We start from the raw sequence: 23,768 nt of genomic DNA, 5'->3' as shown, positions 1-23,768 counted from the left end.
TCCATTCTGGAAAGAATGAGAACTTATATACAAAAAACAACCCTAACAGAGCAGTTTAGGGACAATGTGACACAGACCACCGTGTGCATTTACTATGTCTATGCGTATACGTCCATCATGTGTACTCCAATGACTGACTTAGAAAAGAACCTTAGAAAGACATTTGGTTTATAAGTGAGAGACTTCTGAAATTCCCAGTGCCAGAAAGGATTTATTCAATGCATCTCCTAATTCAAGGCAGGAAATGCACTTAATCCCTTTCTGAAAGCTAGACTTGTATCTTTTCTCATGAATCCCCCAAAGAAAGAGATTCTACACCTCAGTCCTCTCTATAAATCTTTTTCTGAAATTTAGACCAAGTTTTTATTTTTACTTTTTTTACTTTGTTGGTGTTAGAGAACTGCTGGTTTCCACCATTCCTGTGAAATTACTTGATATCGTCAAAATAACCATACTGAGTTTGCCCTTGGTCTTTGTGTTCTTGCCCAATGCATCAACAAAATTTTCTTTCTTTTATTTAACTGTTCCCTGGACTCTTTGAATGTATTCATCCATTTTTCAATGACAGATTGAGGGCATTGTAGCACTTGGAGCAAAATGTTTCAGTAACTATTTTCCCTAATTGTCTGATCTTGTAATTCTCCTAATCATGGGAATTTGGCCAAAACATTCTTTTTTAGAAAATGCTTAAAATATAATTAGAAATTTAGTGATTTTTTTTCCTTCAAGTTTTCTTTAGCATTAAGAGTTATATGAAAACTGGAAAACTCAAAATATCCCTTCTTGATAGAAAATATTGAAAGAGAAGGGGCAAAACAACCTTATGTATAATTGAGAGCAGATGTATGAATCTGAATATAAGTTAGTGCTGTGATGTTCCTTCAGTGCAGAAAATGGGGAAGTGTGGATACAGTCAGGGCACTTGAGTTAAAAATTCTACTTTTCAGTCACTTATGTTGTGAATTTGAACAATAAAAAGTAAATAGCTTTACAAGTATATAGTAATTTGTATAATAAAAAGTAAATAGTAAATAAACAGACTAAGTATTTAATGAATGTTTTCTTAAATATTGACCCTAAAAATACAATAGCAACCCAAAGCAACATTGGAATGAAATGCATTCAATTTCATTGAAAAAAGTTCCAGAAACTTAAAACTACATGCAATTAAAAAAAAGGTTTATGTTCTATGTTCAGATGTTTGGAGCCAGAGAGAAATCATCCTTTATTTCCATAGCCACTACAATAATCTCACCTTTTCTCCTGACACTTCCTGCCATCTTTTTGAGCAATACCAATGATCATTTGTACAAGTTCATTTTGGGTCTTACCAAACTCTGAAGGGTACATTAGCCTGAGAGTCAATGATTTCCTACCTTTGACACTTAGAAAAAGGTGCTATCTTACAAGTAATCTAAGAGAGGAAGCAACTGGATAATACATTTCAAAGCCTTATCTATCTAACTGTTTATCTATTTACTTAAATATAAAATATATTTATGTTTTATGCATGTACTCTTTTGTTTTCTTTTTTACGTATGAAAAATAAGAACAACAAATTCTGAGAAACCTAAATTTTATCCTGTGCAAATAAAAACAGATCTTCATCCACTCAATCAACAAACATTTGTTGAGAATTGACAATGTGCAAGGCATGGTTTTGAATTCTTTTGAAGAATACAAAAAATAAAACCTACCAGAAAGAAGATTCTAGCTCATTGCCTAGGCAAAACATACATATACAGAAACCATTAACAATTTTAAAACAGAATAACTTGTTTTTTGACATACAGAGAAGAAGGTAAAGTGACAAATGACAAGTATTGAGCCCTTGCCAGATGAATTGCATATATTATAGTGCACACGAACCCTTATATTCTTGCTGTGGAAATGGTATACAGTGGTGATTAAAGGCATTGACTCTAAGATTCAGATGTCTATATTCAAATACCAGCTCTTGGACAAATAATGTCTTTAAGCCTGTTATTTTGCCAGAAAAAAAAATGAGGATAATAATATCTCTCTCTTTCTCTCATAGTTTCAAGTTTTACATAAAATAAATACCACTTAGAATGGTGCCTAACATAAAGCATGTGCTGTATAAATGTTGGCTATTATTAGTAGAGTTGAAAATTTTGATGTTTAGCTTGGTAGTTTGCAGAGCAGATCAAGATCAGTCAGACCCCAAAGTCTATCTTCCTAAAATATTACCTCCCTAGAAACTTTTGAACATATGTCTTTGAAGAAGACTCTAGTTGTGTGCAGTACCTCTAATCACTAGAGAAAATTCGTCTGCGTAACCTGGCTCAGTCTTAAACAAAGTAAACAGTAAACACCATGCTTATGGAGGAAATGAATGCAAATAATCCAGAAAATCAAAGTACATAAATTCTGTAATCAGTTTTTCCGGGAAGTAGTAGAATAGCCTGTGCATGTCTTTACACAATTGAGAACAGTGTGCAGATTGATTGGCATTCTAAGAACTTGGGGACAGGAGACCAACTAGGAGTCTATGACCAACTTGTTGACAAATGATGAGAGGCACAAGCAGGTGAGTCATGAAGTGATGGGTGGATTTAGACTCAGGGTGCCATACAGTCAGAAGGTGGTGAGTGACTAGGCATGAGGATTTATAAGGGTAAGAAAGGGTTAAGGCAACTCTAGGAAATTTTGACGCTAGGGCTATATGTCAATAGATGGTGATTTCATAAAGTTCTAGAGAAGACTAGGCACATTCATTAGAGAAATAAATAAATTTTATTTTGGATATAGTGAAGTGAACTGCTCAGAATCTATCCACAAGGAGATTTTCAGCAGGCATTTACAAATTCATTGTTCCAGTTAGTTATAAATTTGGGACTATATATATGTATGTGTGTGCTTAGTTGCTCAGTTGTGTCTGCCTCTGTGACACTTTGGACTGTAGCCTTCCAGGCTACTTTGTCCATGGGATTTTTCAGGCAAAAATACTGGAGTTGGTTGCCATTTCCTTCTCCAGGGAAGCTTCCAGACCCAGGGATCGAACCTGCATCTCCTGTGTCTCCAGCATTGCAGGCAGATTTTTACCTGCTGAGCCATTAAAGAAGATATATATATATATATATATATATATATATACATACATACACACATGTGTATGTATATATATACATAGAAATTAAAATCTTGAGTGTAGCAAGGGAAATATAGGGACAAAAAAGATAAGAGAATTGAAACATGGAAATATTCTTAGGAAACACTGACAAAAAGGAAGATGAGAAAAGTTAATCAAGGTAGGTGAAGAACCAGGAGCATGTGGGATTTTGACAGATGGAGGGGAAGACCATTTTCCAAGCAGAGAATAAGTCAGGAGCGCACAATGTGGTGGAAGGGTCAGGTAAGATGATGGCTGAAAAGAGGATTTTAGTTTTCATCAGTGACCTCCAGGAGGGCAGATGCAGGGGAACAATGGGGATTAGGGCAGAATTCAGACAAAAGAGAGTGAAGGAGTGAGGCCATAGTGAGAGAACAAGGCAGCTAGTTTAAATGATTGTTTCAAGTTTAACCCAAAAAAAGAGAGAAAGAAAGAACAAGCATGGTGTAACCAGAGGCAGAGTGTTCCTTTAGAATAAGGGAGGTATCAGTTTGGTTTTACACTCAGGCAAAGGAGACAGTAAAAACAGCTTTGTGAGGTTTGCAGGGAAAAGAAAGAGAGAGAGAAAAAAATTATTAACTGGCTAACAGTCAATTAATGGAGGTGGAATGGGATAGAAACAAGGGTAAAAATGTCAGTCTTGGAAAAGAAAGATGTGTGCTCCTGAGTGATAATGAGAGGGGACAAGTGAAGATAGAGATATTTCAAATCTTGTATATACACACCCTTGTTTCACAGATGAGAACACCAAGGCTCCAAGAGTTTAAACGATGATCACCAGTCAGTGGAGGCACTGGGGGGTGTAGGCAGATGGCCTGAATCCTGGTTCCATTTTTGCTCTGCAGCCTCATTACCTCTCCCACCATCTGGGAGGGGGGCATGTTGGCAAAATTTTTAAAAATCAAGTTTGCTGCCAGTGACAAGTAAAGACTGCATTGGTATTTGCATTCAAGTATTGCACTTTCTCAGAGAATGCAATGGCAGCCCACTCCAGTACTCTTGCCTGGAAAATCCCATGGGAAGAGGAGCCTGGTAGGCTGTAGACCATGGGGTAATACAGAGTTGGACACGACTGAAGCAACTCAGCAGCAGCAGCAGCATAGCACTTTCTTTTTATAAAATATAAACATGCACACATAAGAATTATTTGAAAGAGTTGCAATGCTGAAAACATGGCTATTTTGACTGAACCATCTCTTTGTTGTTCTGTGTGCTAAGTTGCTCAGTTGTGTCTGACTCTTTGTGATCCCATGAGCTATAGCCCACCAGGGTCTTCCGTCCAGGGGATTCTCCAGGCAAGAACACTGGAGTGGGTTGCCTTGCCCTCCTCCAGGGCATCTTCCCAACCCAGGGATCGAACCCGGGTCTCCCGCACTGCAGGCAAATTCTTTACCAACTGAGGAACCAGGGAAGCCCTTGTCATCCTAAGCTGATACATAGCTTAGCAGGTGATTTTCAGAACAATACTAATAAGACTGAGCCAATTATCTAACTCAACCACAAGGTATGAAATTTCTTGCATCCTTAATCTTTGAATCTAGTGTGTGTGGCACCTAGATTCTGACTCCCTTGTGATTAATTCACCATTAGTTTTTGACTTACCCTTGGAATAAAGCATTATGGAAATATTCTTTGTTTTCTATACTTACTGTTATAATCTTATAGATTCTTTGGGTTTTTATTGGCTCCCATTAAAGAAATCCTGCTTGCTTGCTGTTCTCTACCTGCCCCTTCTGCTGCAGTGATACACTCTTCCAGTTGCCATCCAATCTCCTCCTTTCCTAACATGTTGTTAATAAATATCACCCTGTAATTAGCCCACTTCTTCCTACTCTGGTTCTTTAAAGACCTCCAACTCTGCCAGCTTTTCTCTACTTGTGTGGATGCTGTATCATTTGAAACTGTTCAGTTACTCCAAAACTTACATTCCAGTCCCATCTCTTCTTATCAAAGCTATATTCACATTTCTATAAATTTGTCTTATCCACGCACACCTATAACCAGCACACCTGATTGCAAGCTTGTAAAAGGTTTCATGAATTATTGAATTATAATAATTATTGAATTATTATCTTCTTCTTTTAGCCCCCAAGGAGCACAGGTAGGTGATCAATAAACATTGGTTAAGATGAACTGAACCAAGACATGAATGAGGTGCTGATTGTTCCTGGGAATCATCTAAGTAACTGAATAATCTTTTGATATTAAAATAAATTTATTAAGGGAAATATTATTAGGGACAATTATTACTTTCATAACAGAGGAGTTTTGCTGCATCGATATCACTTAACAAATACACCAGCTATTAGTTAAACACAAAAAGCCAATCTATCATATTAAGAATACAAGATTATCACAAGTAAAATTTCACAGCTTGCTGATTATCAAAGTATATTATTCAGCTTGTGGGCGTCAGCTGTGAAATGTGTGGGTATACAAAGCAGCTTGGAAGGAAGTTGAATTATCAATAATTAGCACAGTCACTGTTGCTAATTATATGTTAAATAATAACTATTGTTGCTTCACAAACCAAGAAATATGTTTATAGGCTCTCTAAATTCAAAGCCCACCTCCCTAACCTCTCTGCTTAGCTAATTACAGAGGAAGAAGGTAAGCCAGCTACCTAGCAATAGCCACTTTTAAAGCTCACCATGATTTTCTCCTGCAGAAAAGCGTAATATGTGTTTCTAAGAAAGAATTTCTCTGGCAAATAGTACAGAAGAAATTTGGGTATTGCAAAGTTTAGACTTAGTTGATTCAGATTCAACTTTGCCATATATTAGCTTAACTTCTACAAATGTAAGTTTCTTCCATCTGTAAAATGGAGGCAAAACTAGAACATACAACACTATTATGAAGATTAAAAGTCATACTGCATTCGTGGCTCTTAGCAGAGGGCCTGGCAGGTAGGAAATTGTCAATAACCCCAGACACTGTCATTGCCGCTGCTTCAACTTTTGCTCTTGCTGTTAGAAATCTAAGTCTGGTTCATGCGTAGAAAGTAATTAATATTTGAAAAGAAACCTCTGGAGGTACATAAATGCAAATCTGAAAAGTGGCTTTGACTCAGAAATAATCAAAATAGTCATTAATCAAAAGGACTGTAATCAGCGTGGATATCAGCTGATCTTGCCCTTAGTGGCCAATACCTGTTTCAAGGCAATAAATATCCACAATCACACACATTCTTTTGAGATCAGTGCTGTGTATTTAATTAGCATTATTTATGATTTTGTACTTGGACTTAAGAACTGCATCTATAGCACTGTCTTCCTAAATTTCAACACTGACACACTCGTATGCTTCAGGTCAAAGCATGTCTCTCCTATATTATCATTCCTGTGGGGTTCTAAAATGTCCTTAAAACATCAAGTCTGCACTCTAGTTTATGGATATTTTGAAATATATATGGAATTTTCTCTTTTCACTTGGGAGGACATTGAGGACACTGGACTTTATTATTTTTTTTTAATTTTATTTTATTTTTAAACTTTACATAATTGTATTAGTTTTGCCAAATATCAAAATGAATCCGCCACAGGTATACATGTGTTCCCACTGGGCTTTAAAGAAGAGAGGTTGTGTTTTCAACAGTCCTCCTGGGTTTAAATATCCAGCTTGACTGTACACTCTGTGACCTTGAGCAATCCACTTAACCTTCTGAGACTTTGTGTTTTCTGTGTAAAATAAAAATATAATACATGCCTACAGAAATTTTGTTAGAATTAAATGTGCTTAACTCATTCCTGCCCCTCTGCCTGACCTCTAAGTGCCCTGGTGTATTTCCTTTTCCACTCATCTCCACTGATTCCTGAAATTGACACACCCATTTCCATGGTTTCTAAAGCTACCTGTGTGTGGGTAACCATCAATTTCACATCTCTAACTGCTCTCTCAATTCCAGACTCATCTATCTAACTGACTATCCACCACAGCCACCAGGAAAGCTAAAGGGCACCTCACATGAACACCCTCACAGCAGCATTCCGATCCGCCAACCTGCCCTTCCCTCAGATTCATGTCAATGAATAGTACCTTTTCCTACATTGTATGCCAAATATTTGTAAAATCCACTGCCTTCTCTTCATCTATGTTGCTACGAATCTAAATGAAGCTAAAATCTACTTATCTCCCTACTCCTCTGCAAACCTGCCTTGGTCTTCTAACAGATTCCGTGTATATGTCTCCTACTGCTATGCTACAGATTACCATAAACTTTAGCAATTTAAAACAGCAGGAATTTATGACCTCATCATTTCTGTAGGTCAGGCATCTAGGCACGGATTAGCCAGGTCCTTTGCTCAGTTGAAGTCAGGGTGCCAACGGGATCTGCAATCTCCACAGAAGCTCAGAGTCCTAGTACAGGGTCATCCAGGTTGTTGACGGAATTCAATTCATTGTGTTTGAATCGCTGAGGTGCCTGTTTTATTGCAGTCTGTTGGCATAAGGTCACTCTTAGCAACTAGAGGATACCCCAAGATCCTTGCTAGATGCCCCCCCTTCCTTTGGCATCTGGAAGCCAGCAGGAACAACTCTCTTTTAAGGGTTCCCTTGAGTAAATCAGGCCCTCCCAAGATAATCTCCCTTTTGATTAACTCAGAGTCAGTCTATTGATGGGAACCTCTGCAAATTCTCTTCACTCTACCCATTAAAGAACTTAGCCTCAGGAATAAAATCTCACCGTCTTTACACATTCTGTCCACACAGAAGGGGAAAAGAATATACTAAGTATGTATGACAAGGGCAGGGTTCTTGGGGGTCATCTTGGAGCTCTGCTTACTACACTTGGCTTCCACTCTTGTTACCATCCATCTTCACAATCCATTTGGCTAACATGTTTTATGAAATTCATAAGTTTACATAGACTTTAAATTAGATCATGTCACTAGCTTACTTACTATGTTTCTATTACTCCTAATTGCATTAGTGAAAGTGAAAGTGTTAGTGGCTCAGCTGTGTCTGACTCGTTGCACCCCTGTGGGCTCCTCTGTCCATGGATTTCTCCAGGCATGAATACTGGAGCGGGTTGTCATTCCCTTCTCCAAGGTATCTTCCTGACCCAGAGATTGAATTTGGACTTCCTGCATTGCAGGCTGATTCTTTACCATCTGAGCCACCAGGGAAGACCAATTGCCTTAGTATTAAAATCCAAATTCCTTCTGTTGGCCTACATGGCTGTATATGAACTGATCCCTAGTGGCTACTTCTTGGACTTTATTTCATGTGACTGTGAACTTAGCTCACCACACACAGCCACAATGGTCTTCTGTCTAATCCTCAAACATCCCCAAATCATTCCTACCCCAGGGCCTTTGCACTTGATATTTCCTCTGTCTGGAATACTATTTCCCAGTTATTTACATGACTAGCTCCTTCTTGCCATTTAGATCTCATCTCAAATTTCATTTTCCTTGGTCATGCTATGTAAAATTTCTCCCTCCACCTAATCTCTTTTTTATCACACTATTCTATTTTCCAATTCATGATATGCTTACCTGTTTTTCTGCCTGTGTTCTTCATTTAATGTAAACTGTGAGAGCCTGAACTGTGTCCGTCTAATTCATTGCTATATCCCCAGTAGCTACAAGAGTACCCAGTCCATGGTAGACACAAAACATACTGTCAGGTGAAAGAAAAGGATTCCATCCAAATTAAATGTAGTTAGCATGGTTTATACCCACTCCAGTGTTCTTGCCTGGAGAATCCCAGGGATGGGGGAGCCTGGTGAGCTGCCATCTATGGGGTCGCACAGAGTCGGACACGACTGAAGTGACTTAGCAGCAGCAGCAGCAGCAGCAGCATGGTTTATGATAGAAGAAATCTCTATTTGCTTTAGGCAGATACTTGCAGTCCCTTCATTTATGGACTATACATGCATGCATGCTCAGTCACGCCGTCATGTTCAACTCTTGTTACCCTACAGATTAGAGCCCTCCAGGCTCCTCTGTCCATGGGATTTCCCAGCAAAAATACTAGAGTGGGTTGCCATTTCATCCTCCAGGGGATCTTCCTGACCCAGGGATTGAATCCACATCTCCTGCATTAGCAGGCAGATTCTTTACGTCTGAGCCACCAGGGAAGCCTGTTATGGAATATGAAGGAAGTGGGAAAAGAACCACCACTGTGAAACTAATCCCTTCTAGGGTGCCACTCATTCCATTTTCATTCAAAATATTTATACCTCATAGTGTTTACTTTCTTACTACTGAACAAAAAAAAAAAAAAAAAAAAAAAAAGGAAGAAAAAAGAAAAAAATATCCCAGAGTTTAGCTTTTTTAAACTTTCATTTTTTTAAATGGCCTATCCCTCCAGGCAAAAATTCTGAAAAGCCCCACTTCCCTCAAATCTCACAGAATTCTCTGCAATGGGTGGGGAGAACAAAGCAGCCTGATATCAAGGTATGAGCTACAGATGGTGCAAAATGAAAGTGGGTTTGGGGCATTGTTTTGAGCCTAATCCATGCAGCATTTCTCATTGTCTTTAGGCTGAACAAAACAACACAGGCCACTGACCTGTAATCCAAGTCTAGTAAATTGATGGAAGATAAGCTTAAGCCTTTTCTCACTTATTTTCCAACTGAAAACACTGTTTTTTTTTTGTTTTGTTTTGTTTTTAAGCAGACAATTCTCTATAGAGCCTCATAAAGTTGCTAAAGCATTTTTTTTTACATTCATCAATTTTATGTATTCTTTATCATTTTTTTTTAAGAATAAAAGCAGCTGTTAGAGAAGAGTTCTGCTGTTATTTGATAAGCTTTCATTTATTTTATTTTATTTATTTTTTTTGGATAAGCTTTCATTTTTAAAGGAAAAAAGGTATACTGGATTGACAGGAAGTTATCCCTAACAGATGGCCTTGAACAATTTTTTTTTTTACTTTATAAATTTTATTTTATTTTTAAACTTTACATAATTGTATTAGTTTTGCCAAATATCAAAATGAATCTGCCACAGGTATACATGTGTGCCCCACCCTGAACCCTCCTCCTTCCTCCCTCCCCATACCATCCCTCTGGGTCGTCCCAGTGCACTAGCCCCAAGCATCCAATATTGTGCATAGAACCTGGACTGGCAACTCGTTACATACATGATATTTTACATGTTTCAATGCCATTCTCCAAATCTTCCCACCCTCTCCCTCTCCCACAGAGTCCATAAGACTGTTCTATACAAATGGCAAAACTGAGCTTCCCAGGTGACTCAGTGGTAAAGAATCCACCTGCCAATACAGGAGACTCAGGAGACGTGGGTTCAATCTCTGGATGAAGAAGATCCCCTAGAGTAGGAAACGGCCACTCTCTCTAGTATTCTTGCCTGAGAAATCCCAAGGACAGAGGAACCTGGCAGGCTCCAGTCCATGGGGTCGCTAAGAGGTGGACATGACTTAGTGACTAAACAACAGCAGTAACAATGGCAAAACCATATAAGCTAATCATAGGATCTCTTCAAGGTAGATAAAATCATCCTCAAGTTGCCAGTGCTAATTCTAGGACCCAGGGAGATCAGCTCATAGAAATTGCAGATAAGAGAAATCTGCAGTTTTGAAAGCTTAATTTTTTTTTTTTTTAACAGCCTTTGCATTTCTTAGGAACCAGGCTAAAATAGCAGTGTTCTAAAATAAATAAATTTGGCTTATGTTGTGTGTAGCATGAAACATCTCATTTATTTACATGATCTTTTTTAAGTGGCAAAATACAGTGTGATCTAAGTAGAAAAAAATACTGAAAATCTAGCATTTCTATTACATTCTTTCTATTTTGTGATTTCAAACATAATAAAAATATGTGAATGGTGTTTTTTTATTAATTCTGTATTATTTTCTATACTTTTCTCATTTCTGACTCTGTGTTACTGCTTCAAGAAGAAAAATTAAAGATAACTGTTTCTTGAATTTCCTTTTCCCCACAGTCATAAAATAGATAACTATATGAGAATTTAGACTACATTTCAAAACAATGATTGTGAGGTTACCAAAGAAACTGTGCTTGTACCTGACCTTTTTTGTTGCTACTGCTTTATTATGCCAGCTAGAACGCTGAAAATAAGAGAGTTAATGGAAAAGTTGATATTTTTCACAGGACTTTTACTTATTTTTATCTGGTCCTGATTTATTCCATTTGAGCCCCAAAGCCCTGTCTAATTCTAGGAAGAAAGGTCTAGAATGTGTCTGATAAGATGGTTGTAGTTGCTTTGGGGCAGAAGAAACAAGAGGGGAAAACAGCTTTGAGGGACAGTGTGGGTCAGATCAGAGTCCCGTCAGAGTCTGGGATGTCAGCTCTCAAGATGCAATGGTGATGGACACATGCAGTTCTCTTAAGTCAATTTTCACCTGTTCCCAGGTCTGCTTGTTTGTCTTTCTTCACTCAGGTACTGATGATTTGAATATAAATAACAAAACACACACACCCATGTGTCCCCATTTCTTGTGCAATTCCATGAGTATCAGGTACTGTGCTAGGTTCTTTGGTAAACACTTTCTTAAAGGGATCAAAAGTCATAACATATCTGCTCTCATTTTTGTGAGAAGCATGAATAACCATGCAGTGACAGAATCAAGAGATGAGGAGCAAAGCTAACTCCTGTATTTAGTAGGGAATACCCCCCCACCACCCAACATCTTTTCTTGACTGCTATCTCAGGAAAGACGGGAAGTGCTGCTTCTCACGGACCATCAGAAACGATTCCACTTGTACTCCTCCCGTGAACACTTTTCTGTATTCTCACACAGGCGCTATCCTGACTGCCGTTGCATCAACTTTGGATCATGGTTTATAATGTCCTTCCCGGCTGCCATTATTATTCTCCTCTTGTCTTGGATCTGGCTTCAGTGGTTTTTCCTAGGATTCAAGTGAGTACATATTCCATGTTAATCAGGTCTTTATTTATTGGTGTCTGGGTTCCATGTTCTCAGCCCCTCATCCAGGGCTTTTACATCTATTTCATGCATGCTGCATTTCTGTGTTTTTCTTCCCCACAAAACTGATACGTATGAACACATGCATTATGGATACTCTAGAATATCATCTATGGAAGAGAGTTTGTAGACAGAAAGTCTATCTTGGTCTCCTCTGATCCTAAGCCATTAAGATATTAATAAGCCAGAAGGACATATGAAGCTTGTTACGGTGAGGACCCAGCCCGTCTGTTAAAGCAGAATTTTAAGAAATTTTCCTCCTCTCTTTGGTTTAACGTGTGGATTTCCTCAAGCTAGCAAGTAACTTTAAACTGTAGCATGCAGAGCTTCCTGTTTCATCCTAACATTGTATTAACATTGACATGCCCTTGAAAAACTAAAACAAAAATCTGAGAGCATGCTCCGTGGAAAGAACATTGGATTGAGAATCAGGAGACCAGGGACAAAGTTGTGGCTTCTCACAAGACAGATGAGTGATCTTTGCAAGTCCTGATCCATTCTCAGTCTCAATATCTTCAACTAAGTCAGTAGAATTTAACCAGAAGACGGGTAAGCTCACTTGCAACTCTGTAATTCTAATATGTATGGGCCCTAGTTGAATATAAAGAAGTCAAAGTAGGAAACACTGATCAATCAAGAGCCAGAGAATTTGCAGATGTTACCTTGGCTGCGACTGAAGTTAGTGGTTCATAAGTACCAATGAGTTACATGACTCAAATGCCTGCCAAGCATTTCAAATTATGCAGGGTTCTACAGCAAAATCTAAAATGCTGCCTCAGAGATTCAACACATATAACAATACCCACAAAGAAAGGGGAAAGGGCTGTTTATCAAATCTTCAGGATTTTTTTCATGAAGAAACAAGCCAATTCAACTTCATTTTTTGGGGGGGGCCACCCTGAGAGGCATTTCCCCAACCAGGGATGGAACTCACACCCCCTTCAGTGGACATGCGGAATCTTAACCACTGGACCTCCAGGGAAGTTACTCAACTTTATCTTTATAAGGTTTGATTTAAATAACTTCAAGGACCTATGAATGAAACAGCATGTTATCCACTGCAGGGGAGACTGAAGTCAGCTTTCTGTACTTCCTCTGAATAGCCAAACACTCCTGTGGAGTCATGTTCCATACCCATGCCCACATTTTCCAAGCTTCATCATGTAAGAACTGATATTCTTCCTTCTCCATTCCTCTTCCTGGTTTTTCTCCGGAACTGCCAGTTTTGTTAGTAGTGGGGAGATAGTACTGATGGTTTTTTTGAACAATCTATTTGTCCAGATTGCGGGACCAGCGTGAGGCCGCACTCCCGCTGGAGCCAATGTGTGGAATGTCACTGCCTACGGCAGGTGGGCATCAGAGGGAAGAGGCCAGCTGCATACTAAATGCCACTTCCTGGAAATCCAGGCCTTTGGGGGTCTATTCAATTGCGCAGGTAACAACACAGGATGCAGGGGACTGGAATCCCAGACCAAAGGAGAAAGCATCCAGTCTCAGATCCCAGCTGTTTTGTTCTTTTTTGGCTACATATAATGACTTTATAAAATATGTAGGCGACCTTTATTATCATTTTGAAGTGGCCCACCACTTAAAAAGGAGAAATTAAGAAGATAATGGGCAGAGGCACTGAAATGTGTTTCTCCGTGAGGAAAAACATCCTGTAAAGTGCATATATTAGCCAAGTCCATAAATCATGATCAGTGGCATATTGAAACAGTCCCCTTGCTGTCCAGTGTTGGTTACACATGGCACAGATTTATGCTCCCGCTAATTTTTCAGTGTCCTTTTCGATCTGCCAGGGTGTTCACCTCCAGAGGTTTTAGATCAACAAACAGAAATGATCAGCCCCTCCCCTGGCCGGCCACCAGACATTCTGATGAGCGCATTGGGTATTAACACAGTTAACTCACCCATTATAAATGACCCCAACCTATTTGGGAAGTGAAGCTCATCTGTCAGTGCCACAGGATTTATTTCAATGGAGAGGTTGATGCATTGTCATATGCTTCATCAGTTCCATTGCGAAGGCATTAACCTTCATTTGTAGCAAAGACGCTTTGGATTTTGACTTAACTATTGATCGTCCCCAAGCAAAGTGACAAAGAACATAGGCAGTCTACTGGGTAGAAAACAGTTTCTAAGGAGACTCTTCTTTAAATCTACTTAAAAAAAAAATTCTATTGATGGCTCTCAAGGCGGTCCACAGGTTAGTTTCTTTTAATGGTAGAATTTATATTCTGACAAGAGGAAAATGTCAAGACTGGCACTAGTCAATCATTTAATGGAGGCTATAAAAATTAAATATTACTTTTTTGATCCTAAATGCAACAATGATCATCTAATCATGTTCATTGGGTGGGGGGTACATGTGGGTGATTATGAATGTGTAGGATGGATGACTTAAGAATTGAGGAATTTCTGCCCCTGCAAAGGTAATAACAGTCCAAACATATCTGAGTAACAGAACTGCAGAAAAATAAATATAACGTGTCTTCGTGTGATAACTACCCTCCTCCCCCAGTCCTCTTCCCATCTACTCTTTCATAAATAGCCATGTTTACCCTCAGCAATTTTACAGAAGAATATGTCTTTGCTTCCTTTCTTTTTTTAAAACTGCTTTATTGAGGTGTGCTTGACATACAAAAAGCTGTAGTTACTAAATGTATACAAAACTTACTGTGTTTGGGAATAAGCATACACCCATGAAACCATCATCAATATCAATGCCATAAACTTATCCATCACTTCCAAAAGTTTATCCCTACCCCTTTTGCTTTTTTCCCCTCCTTTTGTAATAAAAACTCTTCACGTAAGATCAACCCTCTTAGCAAAATTTTAAGTATATTATTGTTGCTGTTCATCATAGTCTCTATTTGTACAGAGATATCCAGAGCTTGGAGGAGGGCATGGCAACCCACTCCAGTATTCTTGCCTGGAGAATCCCATGGACAGAAGAACTTGGAGGACTATGGTCCATAGGGTTGCAAAGAGTTGGACATGACTGAAGCAACTTAGCACAGAGGCATCCAGAGCTTACTTTTTCTGCATAACTGAAACTTCGTACCCTTTAGCCAACATCTCCTCATTTTCCTCTTATCCTAACCCTTGGAATATACCATGTTACTCTCTCCTTCTATGTGTTTAACTATTTTAGATTCCACATAGAAGGAAAATCATGCAGTATTTTCTTTTCTGTGTCTGACATTTCATTAAGCATAATGTTCTCCAGGTTCATCCACACTGTAGCATGTATCTATGCCTCATTCCTTTTCATAGCTAAATAATATTTCACTATATATATGTGGAATAGTTTTTATTCTTTTTCTTATTCATTTGTCCATCAAGGACATTTGAGTTGTTTCCATATCTCAACTGTTGTGAATAATGTTGCAATGAACATTTGAATGCAAATATTTATTAAAAATGTAGATGTCAGTTCCCTTTGGATATATACCCACAAATGCTTTCCATACCAACATATAACATAATCTAACTGAGCTACTCATATTTTCCAAAAGATAATCCATGAGAGTCTGGCCAGTTTTCCATTTGTTTCTTCCTCTGGAGGGATATTTTTAAATCAAGATTTAGAGCAACACTTCACAAAATGCTGTTCAAGGTTTTGAAGACCCTGGACTTCAGGAGAGAAGAATTAGTCACAGGAGAAATGGGTCACTAAAAGTAAGCAGCTAAAAGAAATAGAGACTGACCGTTACTGTTAGAAGTAAATTGGAAGATTATCTGGTTGATGCCATTAGAACATAAGGAGTAAAGAAATGCAAAGACAAATGTAATAGAATAGGTTTTATTTCTGAAAATAGACCTAGTTTGGACTCTGTTCATGATCAGTGTATGTGACTTGTGTGCCTAAAGTATAACTGGAGTTTAGCATATTGTGTGAAAATCGATGGATCTAACAACCAACTATCTTGTAAGCCTGACAAAGCTACTATAGAGTTAATGAGTCAAGTATTTACTGTATATGCCAGTGTTTAGAATTACTGCCCACCCCCAAATACATGCTACAGCCCCCATTCTCTAATAATTCTCACTAGTGAGATAAAACTCTTCTATGAAAATTAACAATCCCACTTAAGAAATATATTAAAATATTTAATGGTCAAGTATGTAATAAAGTATTAAATTAGAGATGAGTGGCACATAGCAAAATTCCAGTGATGCCAAAGGACTTGGAAGAGCTTAGCAGATGATGTCATGGAAGTTATGGAATGACAGTTAGGCATCGAAAATTAAGCAAACCAGGAAAAAACAGAAAAGAGGGGAGAGAAAATTCAGAGAAAGAGGCAGAGGGATAGGCAAAAAGCACAGGTTTTTGTTACTAGCGGGGAGCTTTATATTTTCTGACACTTTCACACACATATCTTCTATAAAGGGAAAATTCTTTAACAAGCTTAATTATTCTTTTTAAATTAATTAATTAATTTTAATTGGATGATAATTACCTTACAATATTGTGATGGTTTTTGCCATACATCAACGTGAATCAGCCATAGGTGTACATGTGTGCCCCGAATTCTGAATCCTGGTCCCACCTCCCTCCCCACCATATCCCTCCAAATTGTCCCAGAGCATCGGCTTTGGGCACCCTGCTTCATGCAGCAAACAAGCACTGGTCATCTGTTTTACATATGGTAATATATATGTTTCAATGCTATTCTCTCAAATAATCCCACACTCTTCTTTTTAGCTTTAAGGAGATGTTCCAATGTGGCAAACCCCCAACAGCCAAACAAAAAGCCTGTGCTGCATTTATTAAACAAGAATACCAGAAACTTGGACCAATAAGGTAAGATACACATGCACATGGACACACACACACAGAGGGATGCAGCTTATACTGCAAGTATTTGTTTAAAGACAAGTATGTGCATAATTATCTATAATGTATTTATTATACTTGATAAGGGCCCCAAGTGTTCTAACCTTTATAAATATAGCTCCACATGATAAAATACAGACCATGTCTAACTAAAACTTACCAGGTAGAAGGACAAGAAGCTGAAAGGCCCACTGAGGAGTAAAGCCCCCTTCTAACTGCAGATTCTCTTAAATAATTGATACATCCAGTTTTTACAGAGTTTGCATTCTCCCTGACAACAGTTCAGGGAGCTTCTGCAAATGTTCTGACTGAGAAAATAAATGAAAATTGGAATTTTCCCACAGATATCAAGAAATTGTGACCTTAGTCCTCTTCATTGTAATGGCCCTGCTATGGTTCAGCCGAGATCCTGGATTTGTTTCTGGTTGGTCTGCACTTTTTTCAGAGTAAGCATTACTTGTTATATTTGTCACCTCCTGTTTTATACTCTGCTTTTCTCCTAAGTGGTTCCTATAACTCTGAAAGACTGTATGAGATTTGCTTTTCTTCCTTTCCATTGAAAAGATTTTTAAAATTCTAATCTTTTCAGGAAAAAAAACAGTGATAAAGAATGAAATTTAGGGTAAGGCAGCAAGCCCGGGAACCAAACTGCCCTGTAACTAAGATAAGGCTTCTTTAGACAAGATTATTTTCTTCCTTACAAAATTAGAAGGATGATTTGCAGGAAAGCCATGTTTTAAGATGGTCAGGAGTATAGACCTTGGAGCCGCACTGCTTTGGTTCTATTCTTGGCTCTTCCACTTACTTTGGGCAAGTCACCTACCTCTCAGTTTCTCCATCTGTAAGCTGAGGCTAATAATAGCGCTTAGAATAGTGCTGTATTCTTCCCACAAAAAGTGCAATACAAGTGTTTATTATGTGCACTGAATACCACTCAGTGCTTCTTAATAACCTGATATGAACTCATATTCTGTGATTTTTGCCAACCTGTTTTTATTTCTATGAAGGGTTATTTATTTAGTTCATATTTTGTGTTTTCCTCTGTTGATGTCCATTTTTGTACTATTTCCCTATAAATCTATCCCTGCCTCTATTTTATAAACAAGGAATTCTCTGAATAAGCAAGAAGACTGACTTTACAAGCTACTGTTAGAAGCTGGGTCAGAGTTAACTTTATCTGTCAGTGATTTATATCCCAGCAGACACTGCTGAGTCATGTGAAGTGAGGGGGAAGATTGTAGAATAATTTGCTAAATTAAGGACCATCCTACATGTTCATATAAATACCTTGGTTTGAGATTCACGTTTCCAAATCTGTCTTTCACTGAAGTCCTCTGTATCCTAAATTCAGCAGATCTCTGATTTGAACTTCCTGTCTTACATCCCCTCACAAAAATCCATGTAGTGGGGGTAGAAACTAAAAATGTTTGAGTCAAATCTATTCTACCCACACGGACTGAAGAAATTCTTGCAGCAGAGCCTTCTGGTTATGTAGGTATTGCCAACATTTTTTTAAAGCCACCAAGTGTGCGTGCCAATTCCTAGTGAGCACACAAGTGCAACAATGCAGGGTGGTGCATGTTTTCAAGGATCAGCTGCAGCTTCATAGACTTTTTCTTTCCATTAGGGTGAAAACTTTTCATTTCAAGAAGTCTAAACAAAAGGCAATATCCAATCACTTACAGCAAGCTGTTCATAGCAAACTGTTGTTTAATAGTTTGATTTAAACTTTATGGTTTTGTAATAAGACCTAGACCAACAGAAAAAATAATTCTTTCTCCTTTTAAAAACGCCACTCCTATCATTCTAGGTGGGGAGAGTCCTAAACCCCAATGTGTAAAAACCAAATGAAATCAGACAATGGCAAATAAAAACCAGGCAGAAACCCCAATAGGAAATTCAGTATAATCAGTTTCTAATTCTCCTCCTTATGGGAGGAAAATGTAATTCCTATGTTTTGTCTGTAGCAGGAAAACAAAGTGTATTTGCTTTGAGGAGGCACCCATGTTGTCTCAAATTCTGAGAGAAAACAATAAGGAAAGAAAAACAGCTTTGAAAGAGGAAAGAATTTGCATATATACATCTAATTGGCAATTATGTTTTTAAATTGCCAGAGCAAATAAAATTTACCTAAGCTTAATATTTTGTAATATTGAGACAACCTTAGTTCATAATAAACTAAATATAAAATGATAATAGCTTAAAAAGTCTTTTAAAGATCAATTATTTCTGTATTTATGGCTTGATTTTATATGAAGTATATATACTCTAGAATATATTTGTAATGTAGAGATTTTAGACATTTAGAGTTTCCAAAGCTAGAATGATAAATCAAGATTAATTGCTACCACCTCATGTTTTCATTCCATCTGTTTGAACCTGGAAAGATTTCAATATGTCTTTTCATATAAAACAAAATCAGATTACATGATGCCTGACCTAATTTGGCAAAAATCCAACAAAAATTATAACTGAAATAAAAGAAATAAGGAACTATAAAATAATATTGGTTATATTTTTTGAATAAATTATACCAAGGCAACATTTCACTCCACAATGAGAGAAAATCTATATTTAGGGAAAAAAGACTGCTTTATAAAATTGTCAGATTGAATAAAATAATGGATTTCCTTGATTATCTAGATTGTTCAAGTAAATTACAGGAATAAAGAACCTCTTTACTATATGTGCATTGCTGAGTTACAAGGTAGTAAAATAATCTTAGGGTACACACTCTGCTTTTCAGACTCAAAGATTCACTAATTAATATGCTGACTTTTAAAACTGATTTTTAATTATTTCTTCCTGTTTCATTCATATCTGGTCTCCAGGTGCTTTTTAACTGTTGGGGATTCTGGAAACTTGTCTTACTTGTAGGAATGGCATGGTATTTCTAAGACCCCATCTGTTCCTGAATAACTCTTAATTTGTACGGTGATCATCTATGAGCATCTCAAAGCCATTCTGATAATTAATATTCCTGATTGAGTTTCATAGGGTACAAAGCTTCAAATGAGTCTATTTCATTGGTATGATATGGCCAAGGCCTATAAACACAGAAACAGATGTTTTATCTTAGAAAAACAGATCAGTTCCTTTTCATAATTTACAGAAGAGTTTTAAAAGACTTGGGAAACATCCATGCCTTGTCACAATTCAATAGTAGCCTTTTATAGACAATTATATAGGACTTGGCCTATTGTTTCAACCTCAATGCTTTGTCAATATGATTAAAAGAAATAATTCAATGAAGAAATTATTTACCAGATCTGTCAGCTTAACCTGAAAGGGAACTTTTGGCCTAGCATATCAACATGTGTAAACCTGATTTTTAAAAATAAGGAGACCTATGAAAATAATGGGGATGTGGTCTGAGATTTTCATTTTCACTAAGTTTCATTTTTAGTTGTGAATCCATAGACTTTAGAGAGGATTATCCAGAATAAATAACCAATACCACCACTCCTACTTCTATGCTGTTAGCATAATCAGTTGGTGCTTAGTTCATACAAATCCTTGATGGCATTTTTTAATGCACACACTTATCTTTTTTAGGTATCCCGGTTTTGCTACAGATTCAACTGTTGCTTTACTTATAGGACTCCTATTCTTTCTTATCCCAGCTAAGAGATTGACCAAAACTACGTCTACAGGAGAAACTGGTTGAGTATTATTTATAATTCTGAATCAATTTGACAGAAGAGCAAAAGTACAAAATTCCCTTGGTTTCAGTTAACTTGTAGAACAGAAGGAATGGACATGAACGCAGCTGCTGGTTTACATCTCCTGTTTACACACTGCAACCCCTGTTCAGACCACACACTTTCTCTCCTCATACGAAGGACCATCTTACTTTGTAGAAGCTAGAAGTAGATTTCTTTACATACCATGGTTAGTTAGAATTCTACTATGGGTGATACTATTTGGTCTATCATAAGCTCATTGTCCTGGTCATAATCAGAAATAATCTGATTATTGACAAATACAGGAACAAGAACTTGAAAGTTATACTTCAAGATGAGCCTTCGGTAATAAATGCTGAGGATCTAAAAATGTGAGGAATTTCAAGGGAAGAGTATTTACAGCCTCATAGTAGCCTTGGAAAAAATGCAGATCAACCCCACACTTAGCCATAACCTGGTGTCACAGAAGAAAGAAACCATATTCAATGGGAGATTTCATTGTCTTCATAACACATGGACAAGAAAATGTGTCTGCTTATTTGAGTATAAATACACACACACTTCTTCTCATCCATGCCTATGCTTATACTAAAACAATGTTTTGGGTAATCAAATTCCTATGTTGTCAATATGGGAAGATGATTTAAAATTGTTTGGAAATAGGCTGGTAGAGTTGTGGGGTTTTGTTGTTTATTCATTCATTATTCATTGACTTATTTGCTGGGATGGAACTGGTTGCCATGCAGTTAGACTGGCCCACTTGACTTCTTGAGTCAGAATAAATGAGTGACTGATGAGTCAGATTTCCAGGACATGATATAAGTAAAAAGTATAGCATAGAAATAAATGCCTTTTGTTCTTCACTTGAGACTAGCATATCTCAAATGTGTTATAAGAAGGTTGTGTAATATAGAGCAGAGATTCCTATGAGACCCCGGGGTCTCTGACCATTGCAGTCAAAGCCCTAAGAGCTTGCAGTAGTGTGTTTTGCATGGCTCAACTTCTCTGACCCCTACTTCTGAGTCCTCCTCTCAGAAAGAGCTTTGCCCTCTCCACCATACCCTCTTTTCTCATTCTTTAACTCCTCTTCTCCCTGATAAACTGATTCACATTAGGTTTTAAAATGCAAGATAAGACATAAAACGGACTTCCCAGGTGGCTCAGCCTAAAGAATCCACCTACCAATGCAGGAGACATGGGTTCAATCCCTGGGTCAGGAAGATCACCTGGAATAGGAAATGTCAAACCACGCCAGTGTGGATCCACTCCAATCCCATGGACAGAGGAGCCTTGTGGGCTACAATCCACGGGGTCAAAAAAGGGTTGGACATGACTTAGCAACTAAACAACAAGAAGACACAAAACAATCAGTTTTACATGAGAAGAACAGTCAGAGATGTTAGTGTTTAACAGGATATATGGTCTTAATTCAAGCAGGAAATACCAAAGTTTCCATCAACAATGAGAGTTGGCTTGGTTTAAGTTTGTGGGAAGGAAACAGGAAGAAGACTTCTTAGTAATCTTAAAAGCTTACGATGTAGAAGTTTGCCTGATACACACAAAAGTTAAATGGGCACAAAATCCATGTTCATGGATGACATTATTTCTAAGCAAATCAATGGAGTTATCAGAACCCAAATATGAAGAGAAATCCTTGCGATTATTGCTTTATGAGCATTTTAAGGGTTTCCTGAATAATAAGAAAATTATTTAATCTGAACTTTGAATTATTTTAAACTGAAATTCTGGTGAATCTATCATGACCCTCCTCATGATTTGAAAAAAATAAAATATTCAAATAAATATGAGTGAATGATAATGTTCCACAGATGCTGTTGTATCAATGGTGGATTGCAGATAGCCCAATGCACTTGTTACTCATGGTAGGCAAAGATGTTAGTGTAATGAATGAATGAATGAACGAAGAGTATTATATATGATGTTATCATTTACCTAAATTTTTTCTATAATAAAATGCAAAAGAGTTTTCCAAGTTATGGCATTTTTCTTTTTTTATAAGATAATGTTTTACCTAGGCCAGGTAGAAATTATTCAAAGTCCAGATCAAGTTTCCTATATAAGAATAATACAGAAATATTTAAAACTTTTTATGAGATGGCTATTTAAGATAATAAGAAATGTCATATTGTAATATTTAAGCAATGTTTAACTGTAGGACTTTTGTTTTTCAGTTGCTTTTGATTACTCTCCACTGATTACTTGGAAAGAATTCCAGTCATTCATGCCCTGGGATATAGCCATTCTTGTTGGTGGAGGGTTTGCCTTGGCAGATGGCTGTGAGGTAATACTCTGTGTCTAAGATACTTAGCAGTTAACTAAATTATTCAAAAGAAGGACACAAGGACAGTCAAGCTTTTGGAATGCTCAACTTCAATCTATCATTGTAATGATGCAGATTTCAGTAGCCAAGCAGTAACTATACCACACAAATGAGGTGAGTCCAGAGTTCAAGAATTTCTGTGAGCATAAATCATCACTTTTATGATGTCCCAGCATATCAAAAGAAAAATAAATATAATTCTTAATCCATGAAATAGGATTAGAAGAGAAGCTTAATAAGAAAAATAACATATAAAAGTCACTTATATAGAGATTCCTTGTAAAACATTTTTTTTTGTTTACACCCTTACCTTATCTCATGATGAATTTAAGTAGCTCTCAGATTTCTCTGCAATTATGTGCTATGCTAAGTTGCTTCAGTCATGACTCTTTGCGACACTATGGACTGTAGCCTGCCAGACTTCTCTGTCCATGGGATTCTCTAGGCAAGAATACTGAAGTATGTCATGGTCCTAATATTTCCAAAGAAGAATGAGAAACAATAGAACTGCATTACATTACTTGTTACATATTAAATACATTAAAATTACTTCATATATGCTTATTCAATGAAGTCCAGAAAGAATTTCAGATAGCCATGTTTAATATTTATTATGTCTAATTTTAGGAGGGCTTCCCTGGTGGCTCAGCTGGTAAAGAATCCACCTACAATGCAGGAGACCCCGGTTCAATTCCTGGGTTGGGAAGATACCCTGGAGAAGGGAATGGTTACCCACTCCAGTATCCTGGCCTGGAGAATTCCATGGACCGTATAGTATAATTTTAGGAAGAAATGAAATCATCATGAGAAATAAAGTTGGCTATTTCTTTGGCCCATCATCTATGCAACTGATGTAAA

The 23,768-nt window shown here is 37.4% G+C and overlaps 1 protein-coding gene across 1 annotated transcript in view; it reads left to right on the top strand.

Annotated features, from left to right (window-relative positions):
- The window catches only part of SLC13A1 (solute carrier family 13 member 1), a 118,374-nt gene that overhangs the window by 46,252 nt on the left and 48,354 nt on the right, over window positions 1–23,768 (top strand). Inside the window, exons 8-12 of the mRNA XM_025291447.3 lie at window positions 11,861–11,980; window positions 16,755–16,853; window positions 17,231–17,332; window positions 20,442–20,548; window positions 22,762–22,871. Of these exons, the coding sequence (XP_025147232.3) occupies window positions 11,861–11,980; window positions 16,755–16,853; window positions 17,231–17,332; window positions 20,442–20,548; window positions 22,762–22,871 (538 nt within the window). The remainder of the gene's footprint in view (window positions 1–11,860; window positions 11,981–16,754; window positions 16,854–17,230; window positions 17,333–20,441; window positions 20,549–22,761; window positions 22,872–23,768) is intronic.

The sequence above is a fragment of the Bubalus bubalis genome, chromosome 8 (assembly GCF_019923935.1).
Source record: "Bubalus bubalis isolate 160015118507 breed Murrah chromosome 8, NDDB_SH_1, whole genome shotgun sequence".
In the NCBI taxonomy this organism is placed as follows: domain Eukaryota; kingdom Metazoa; phylum Chordata; class Mammalia; order Artiodactyla; family Bovidae; genus Bubalus; species Bubalus bubalis.
The sequence above is the reverse complement of the archived record's forward strand: the minus strand, read 5'-3'. Positions and strand labels throughout refer to the sequence as shown.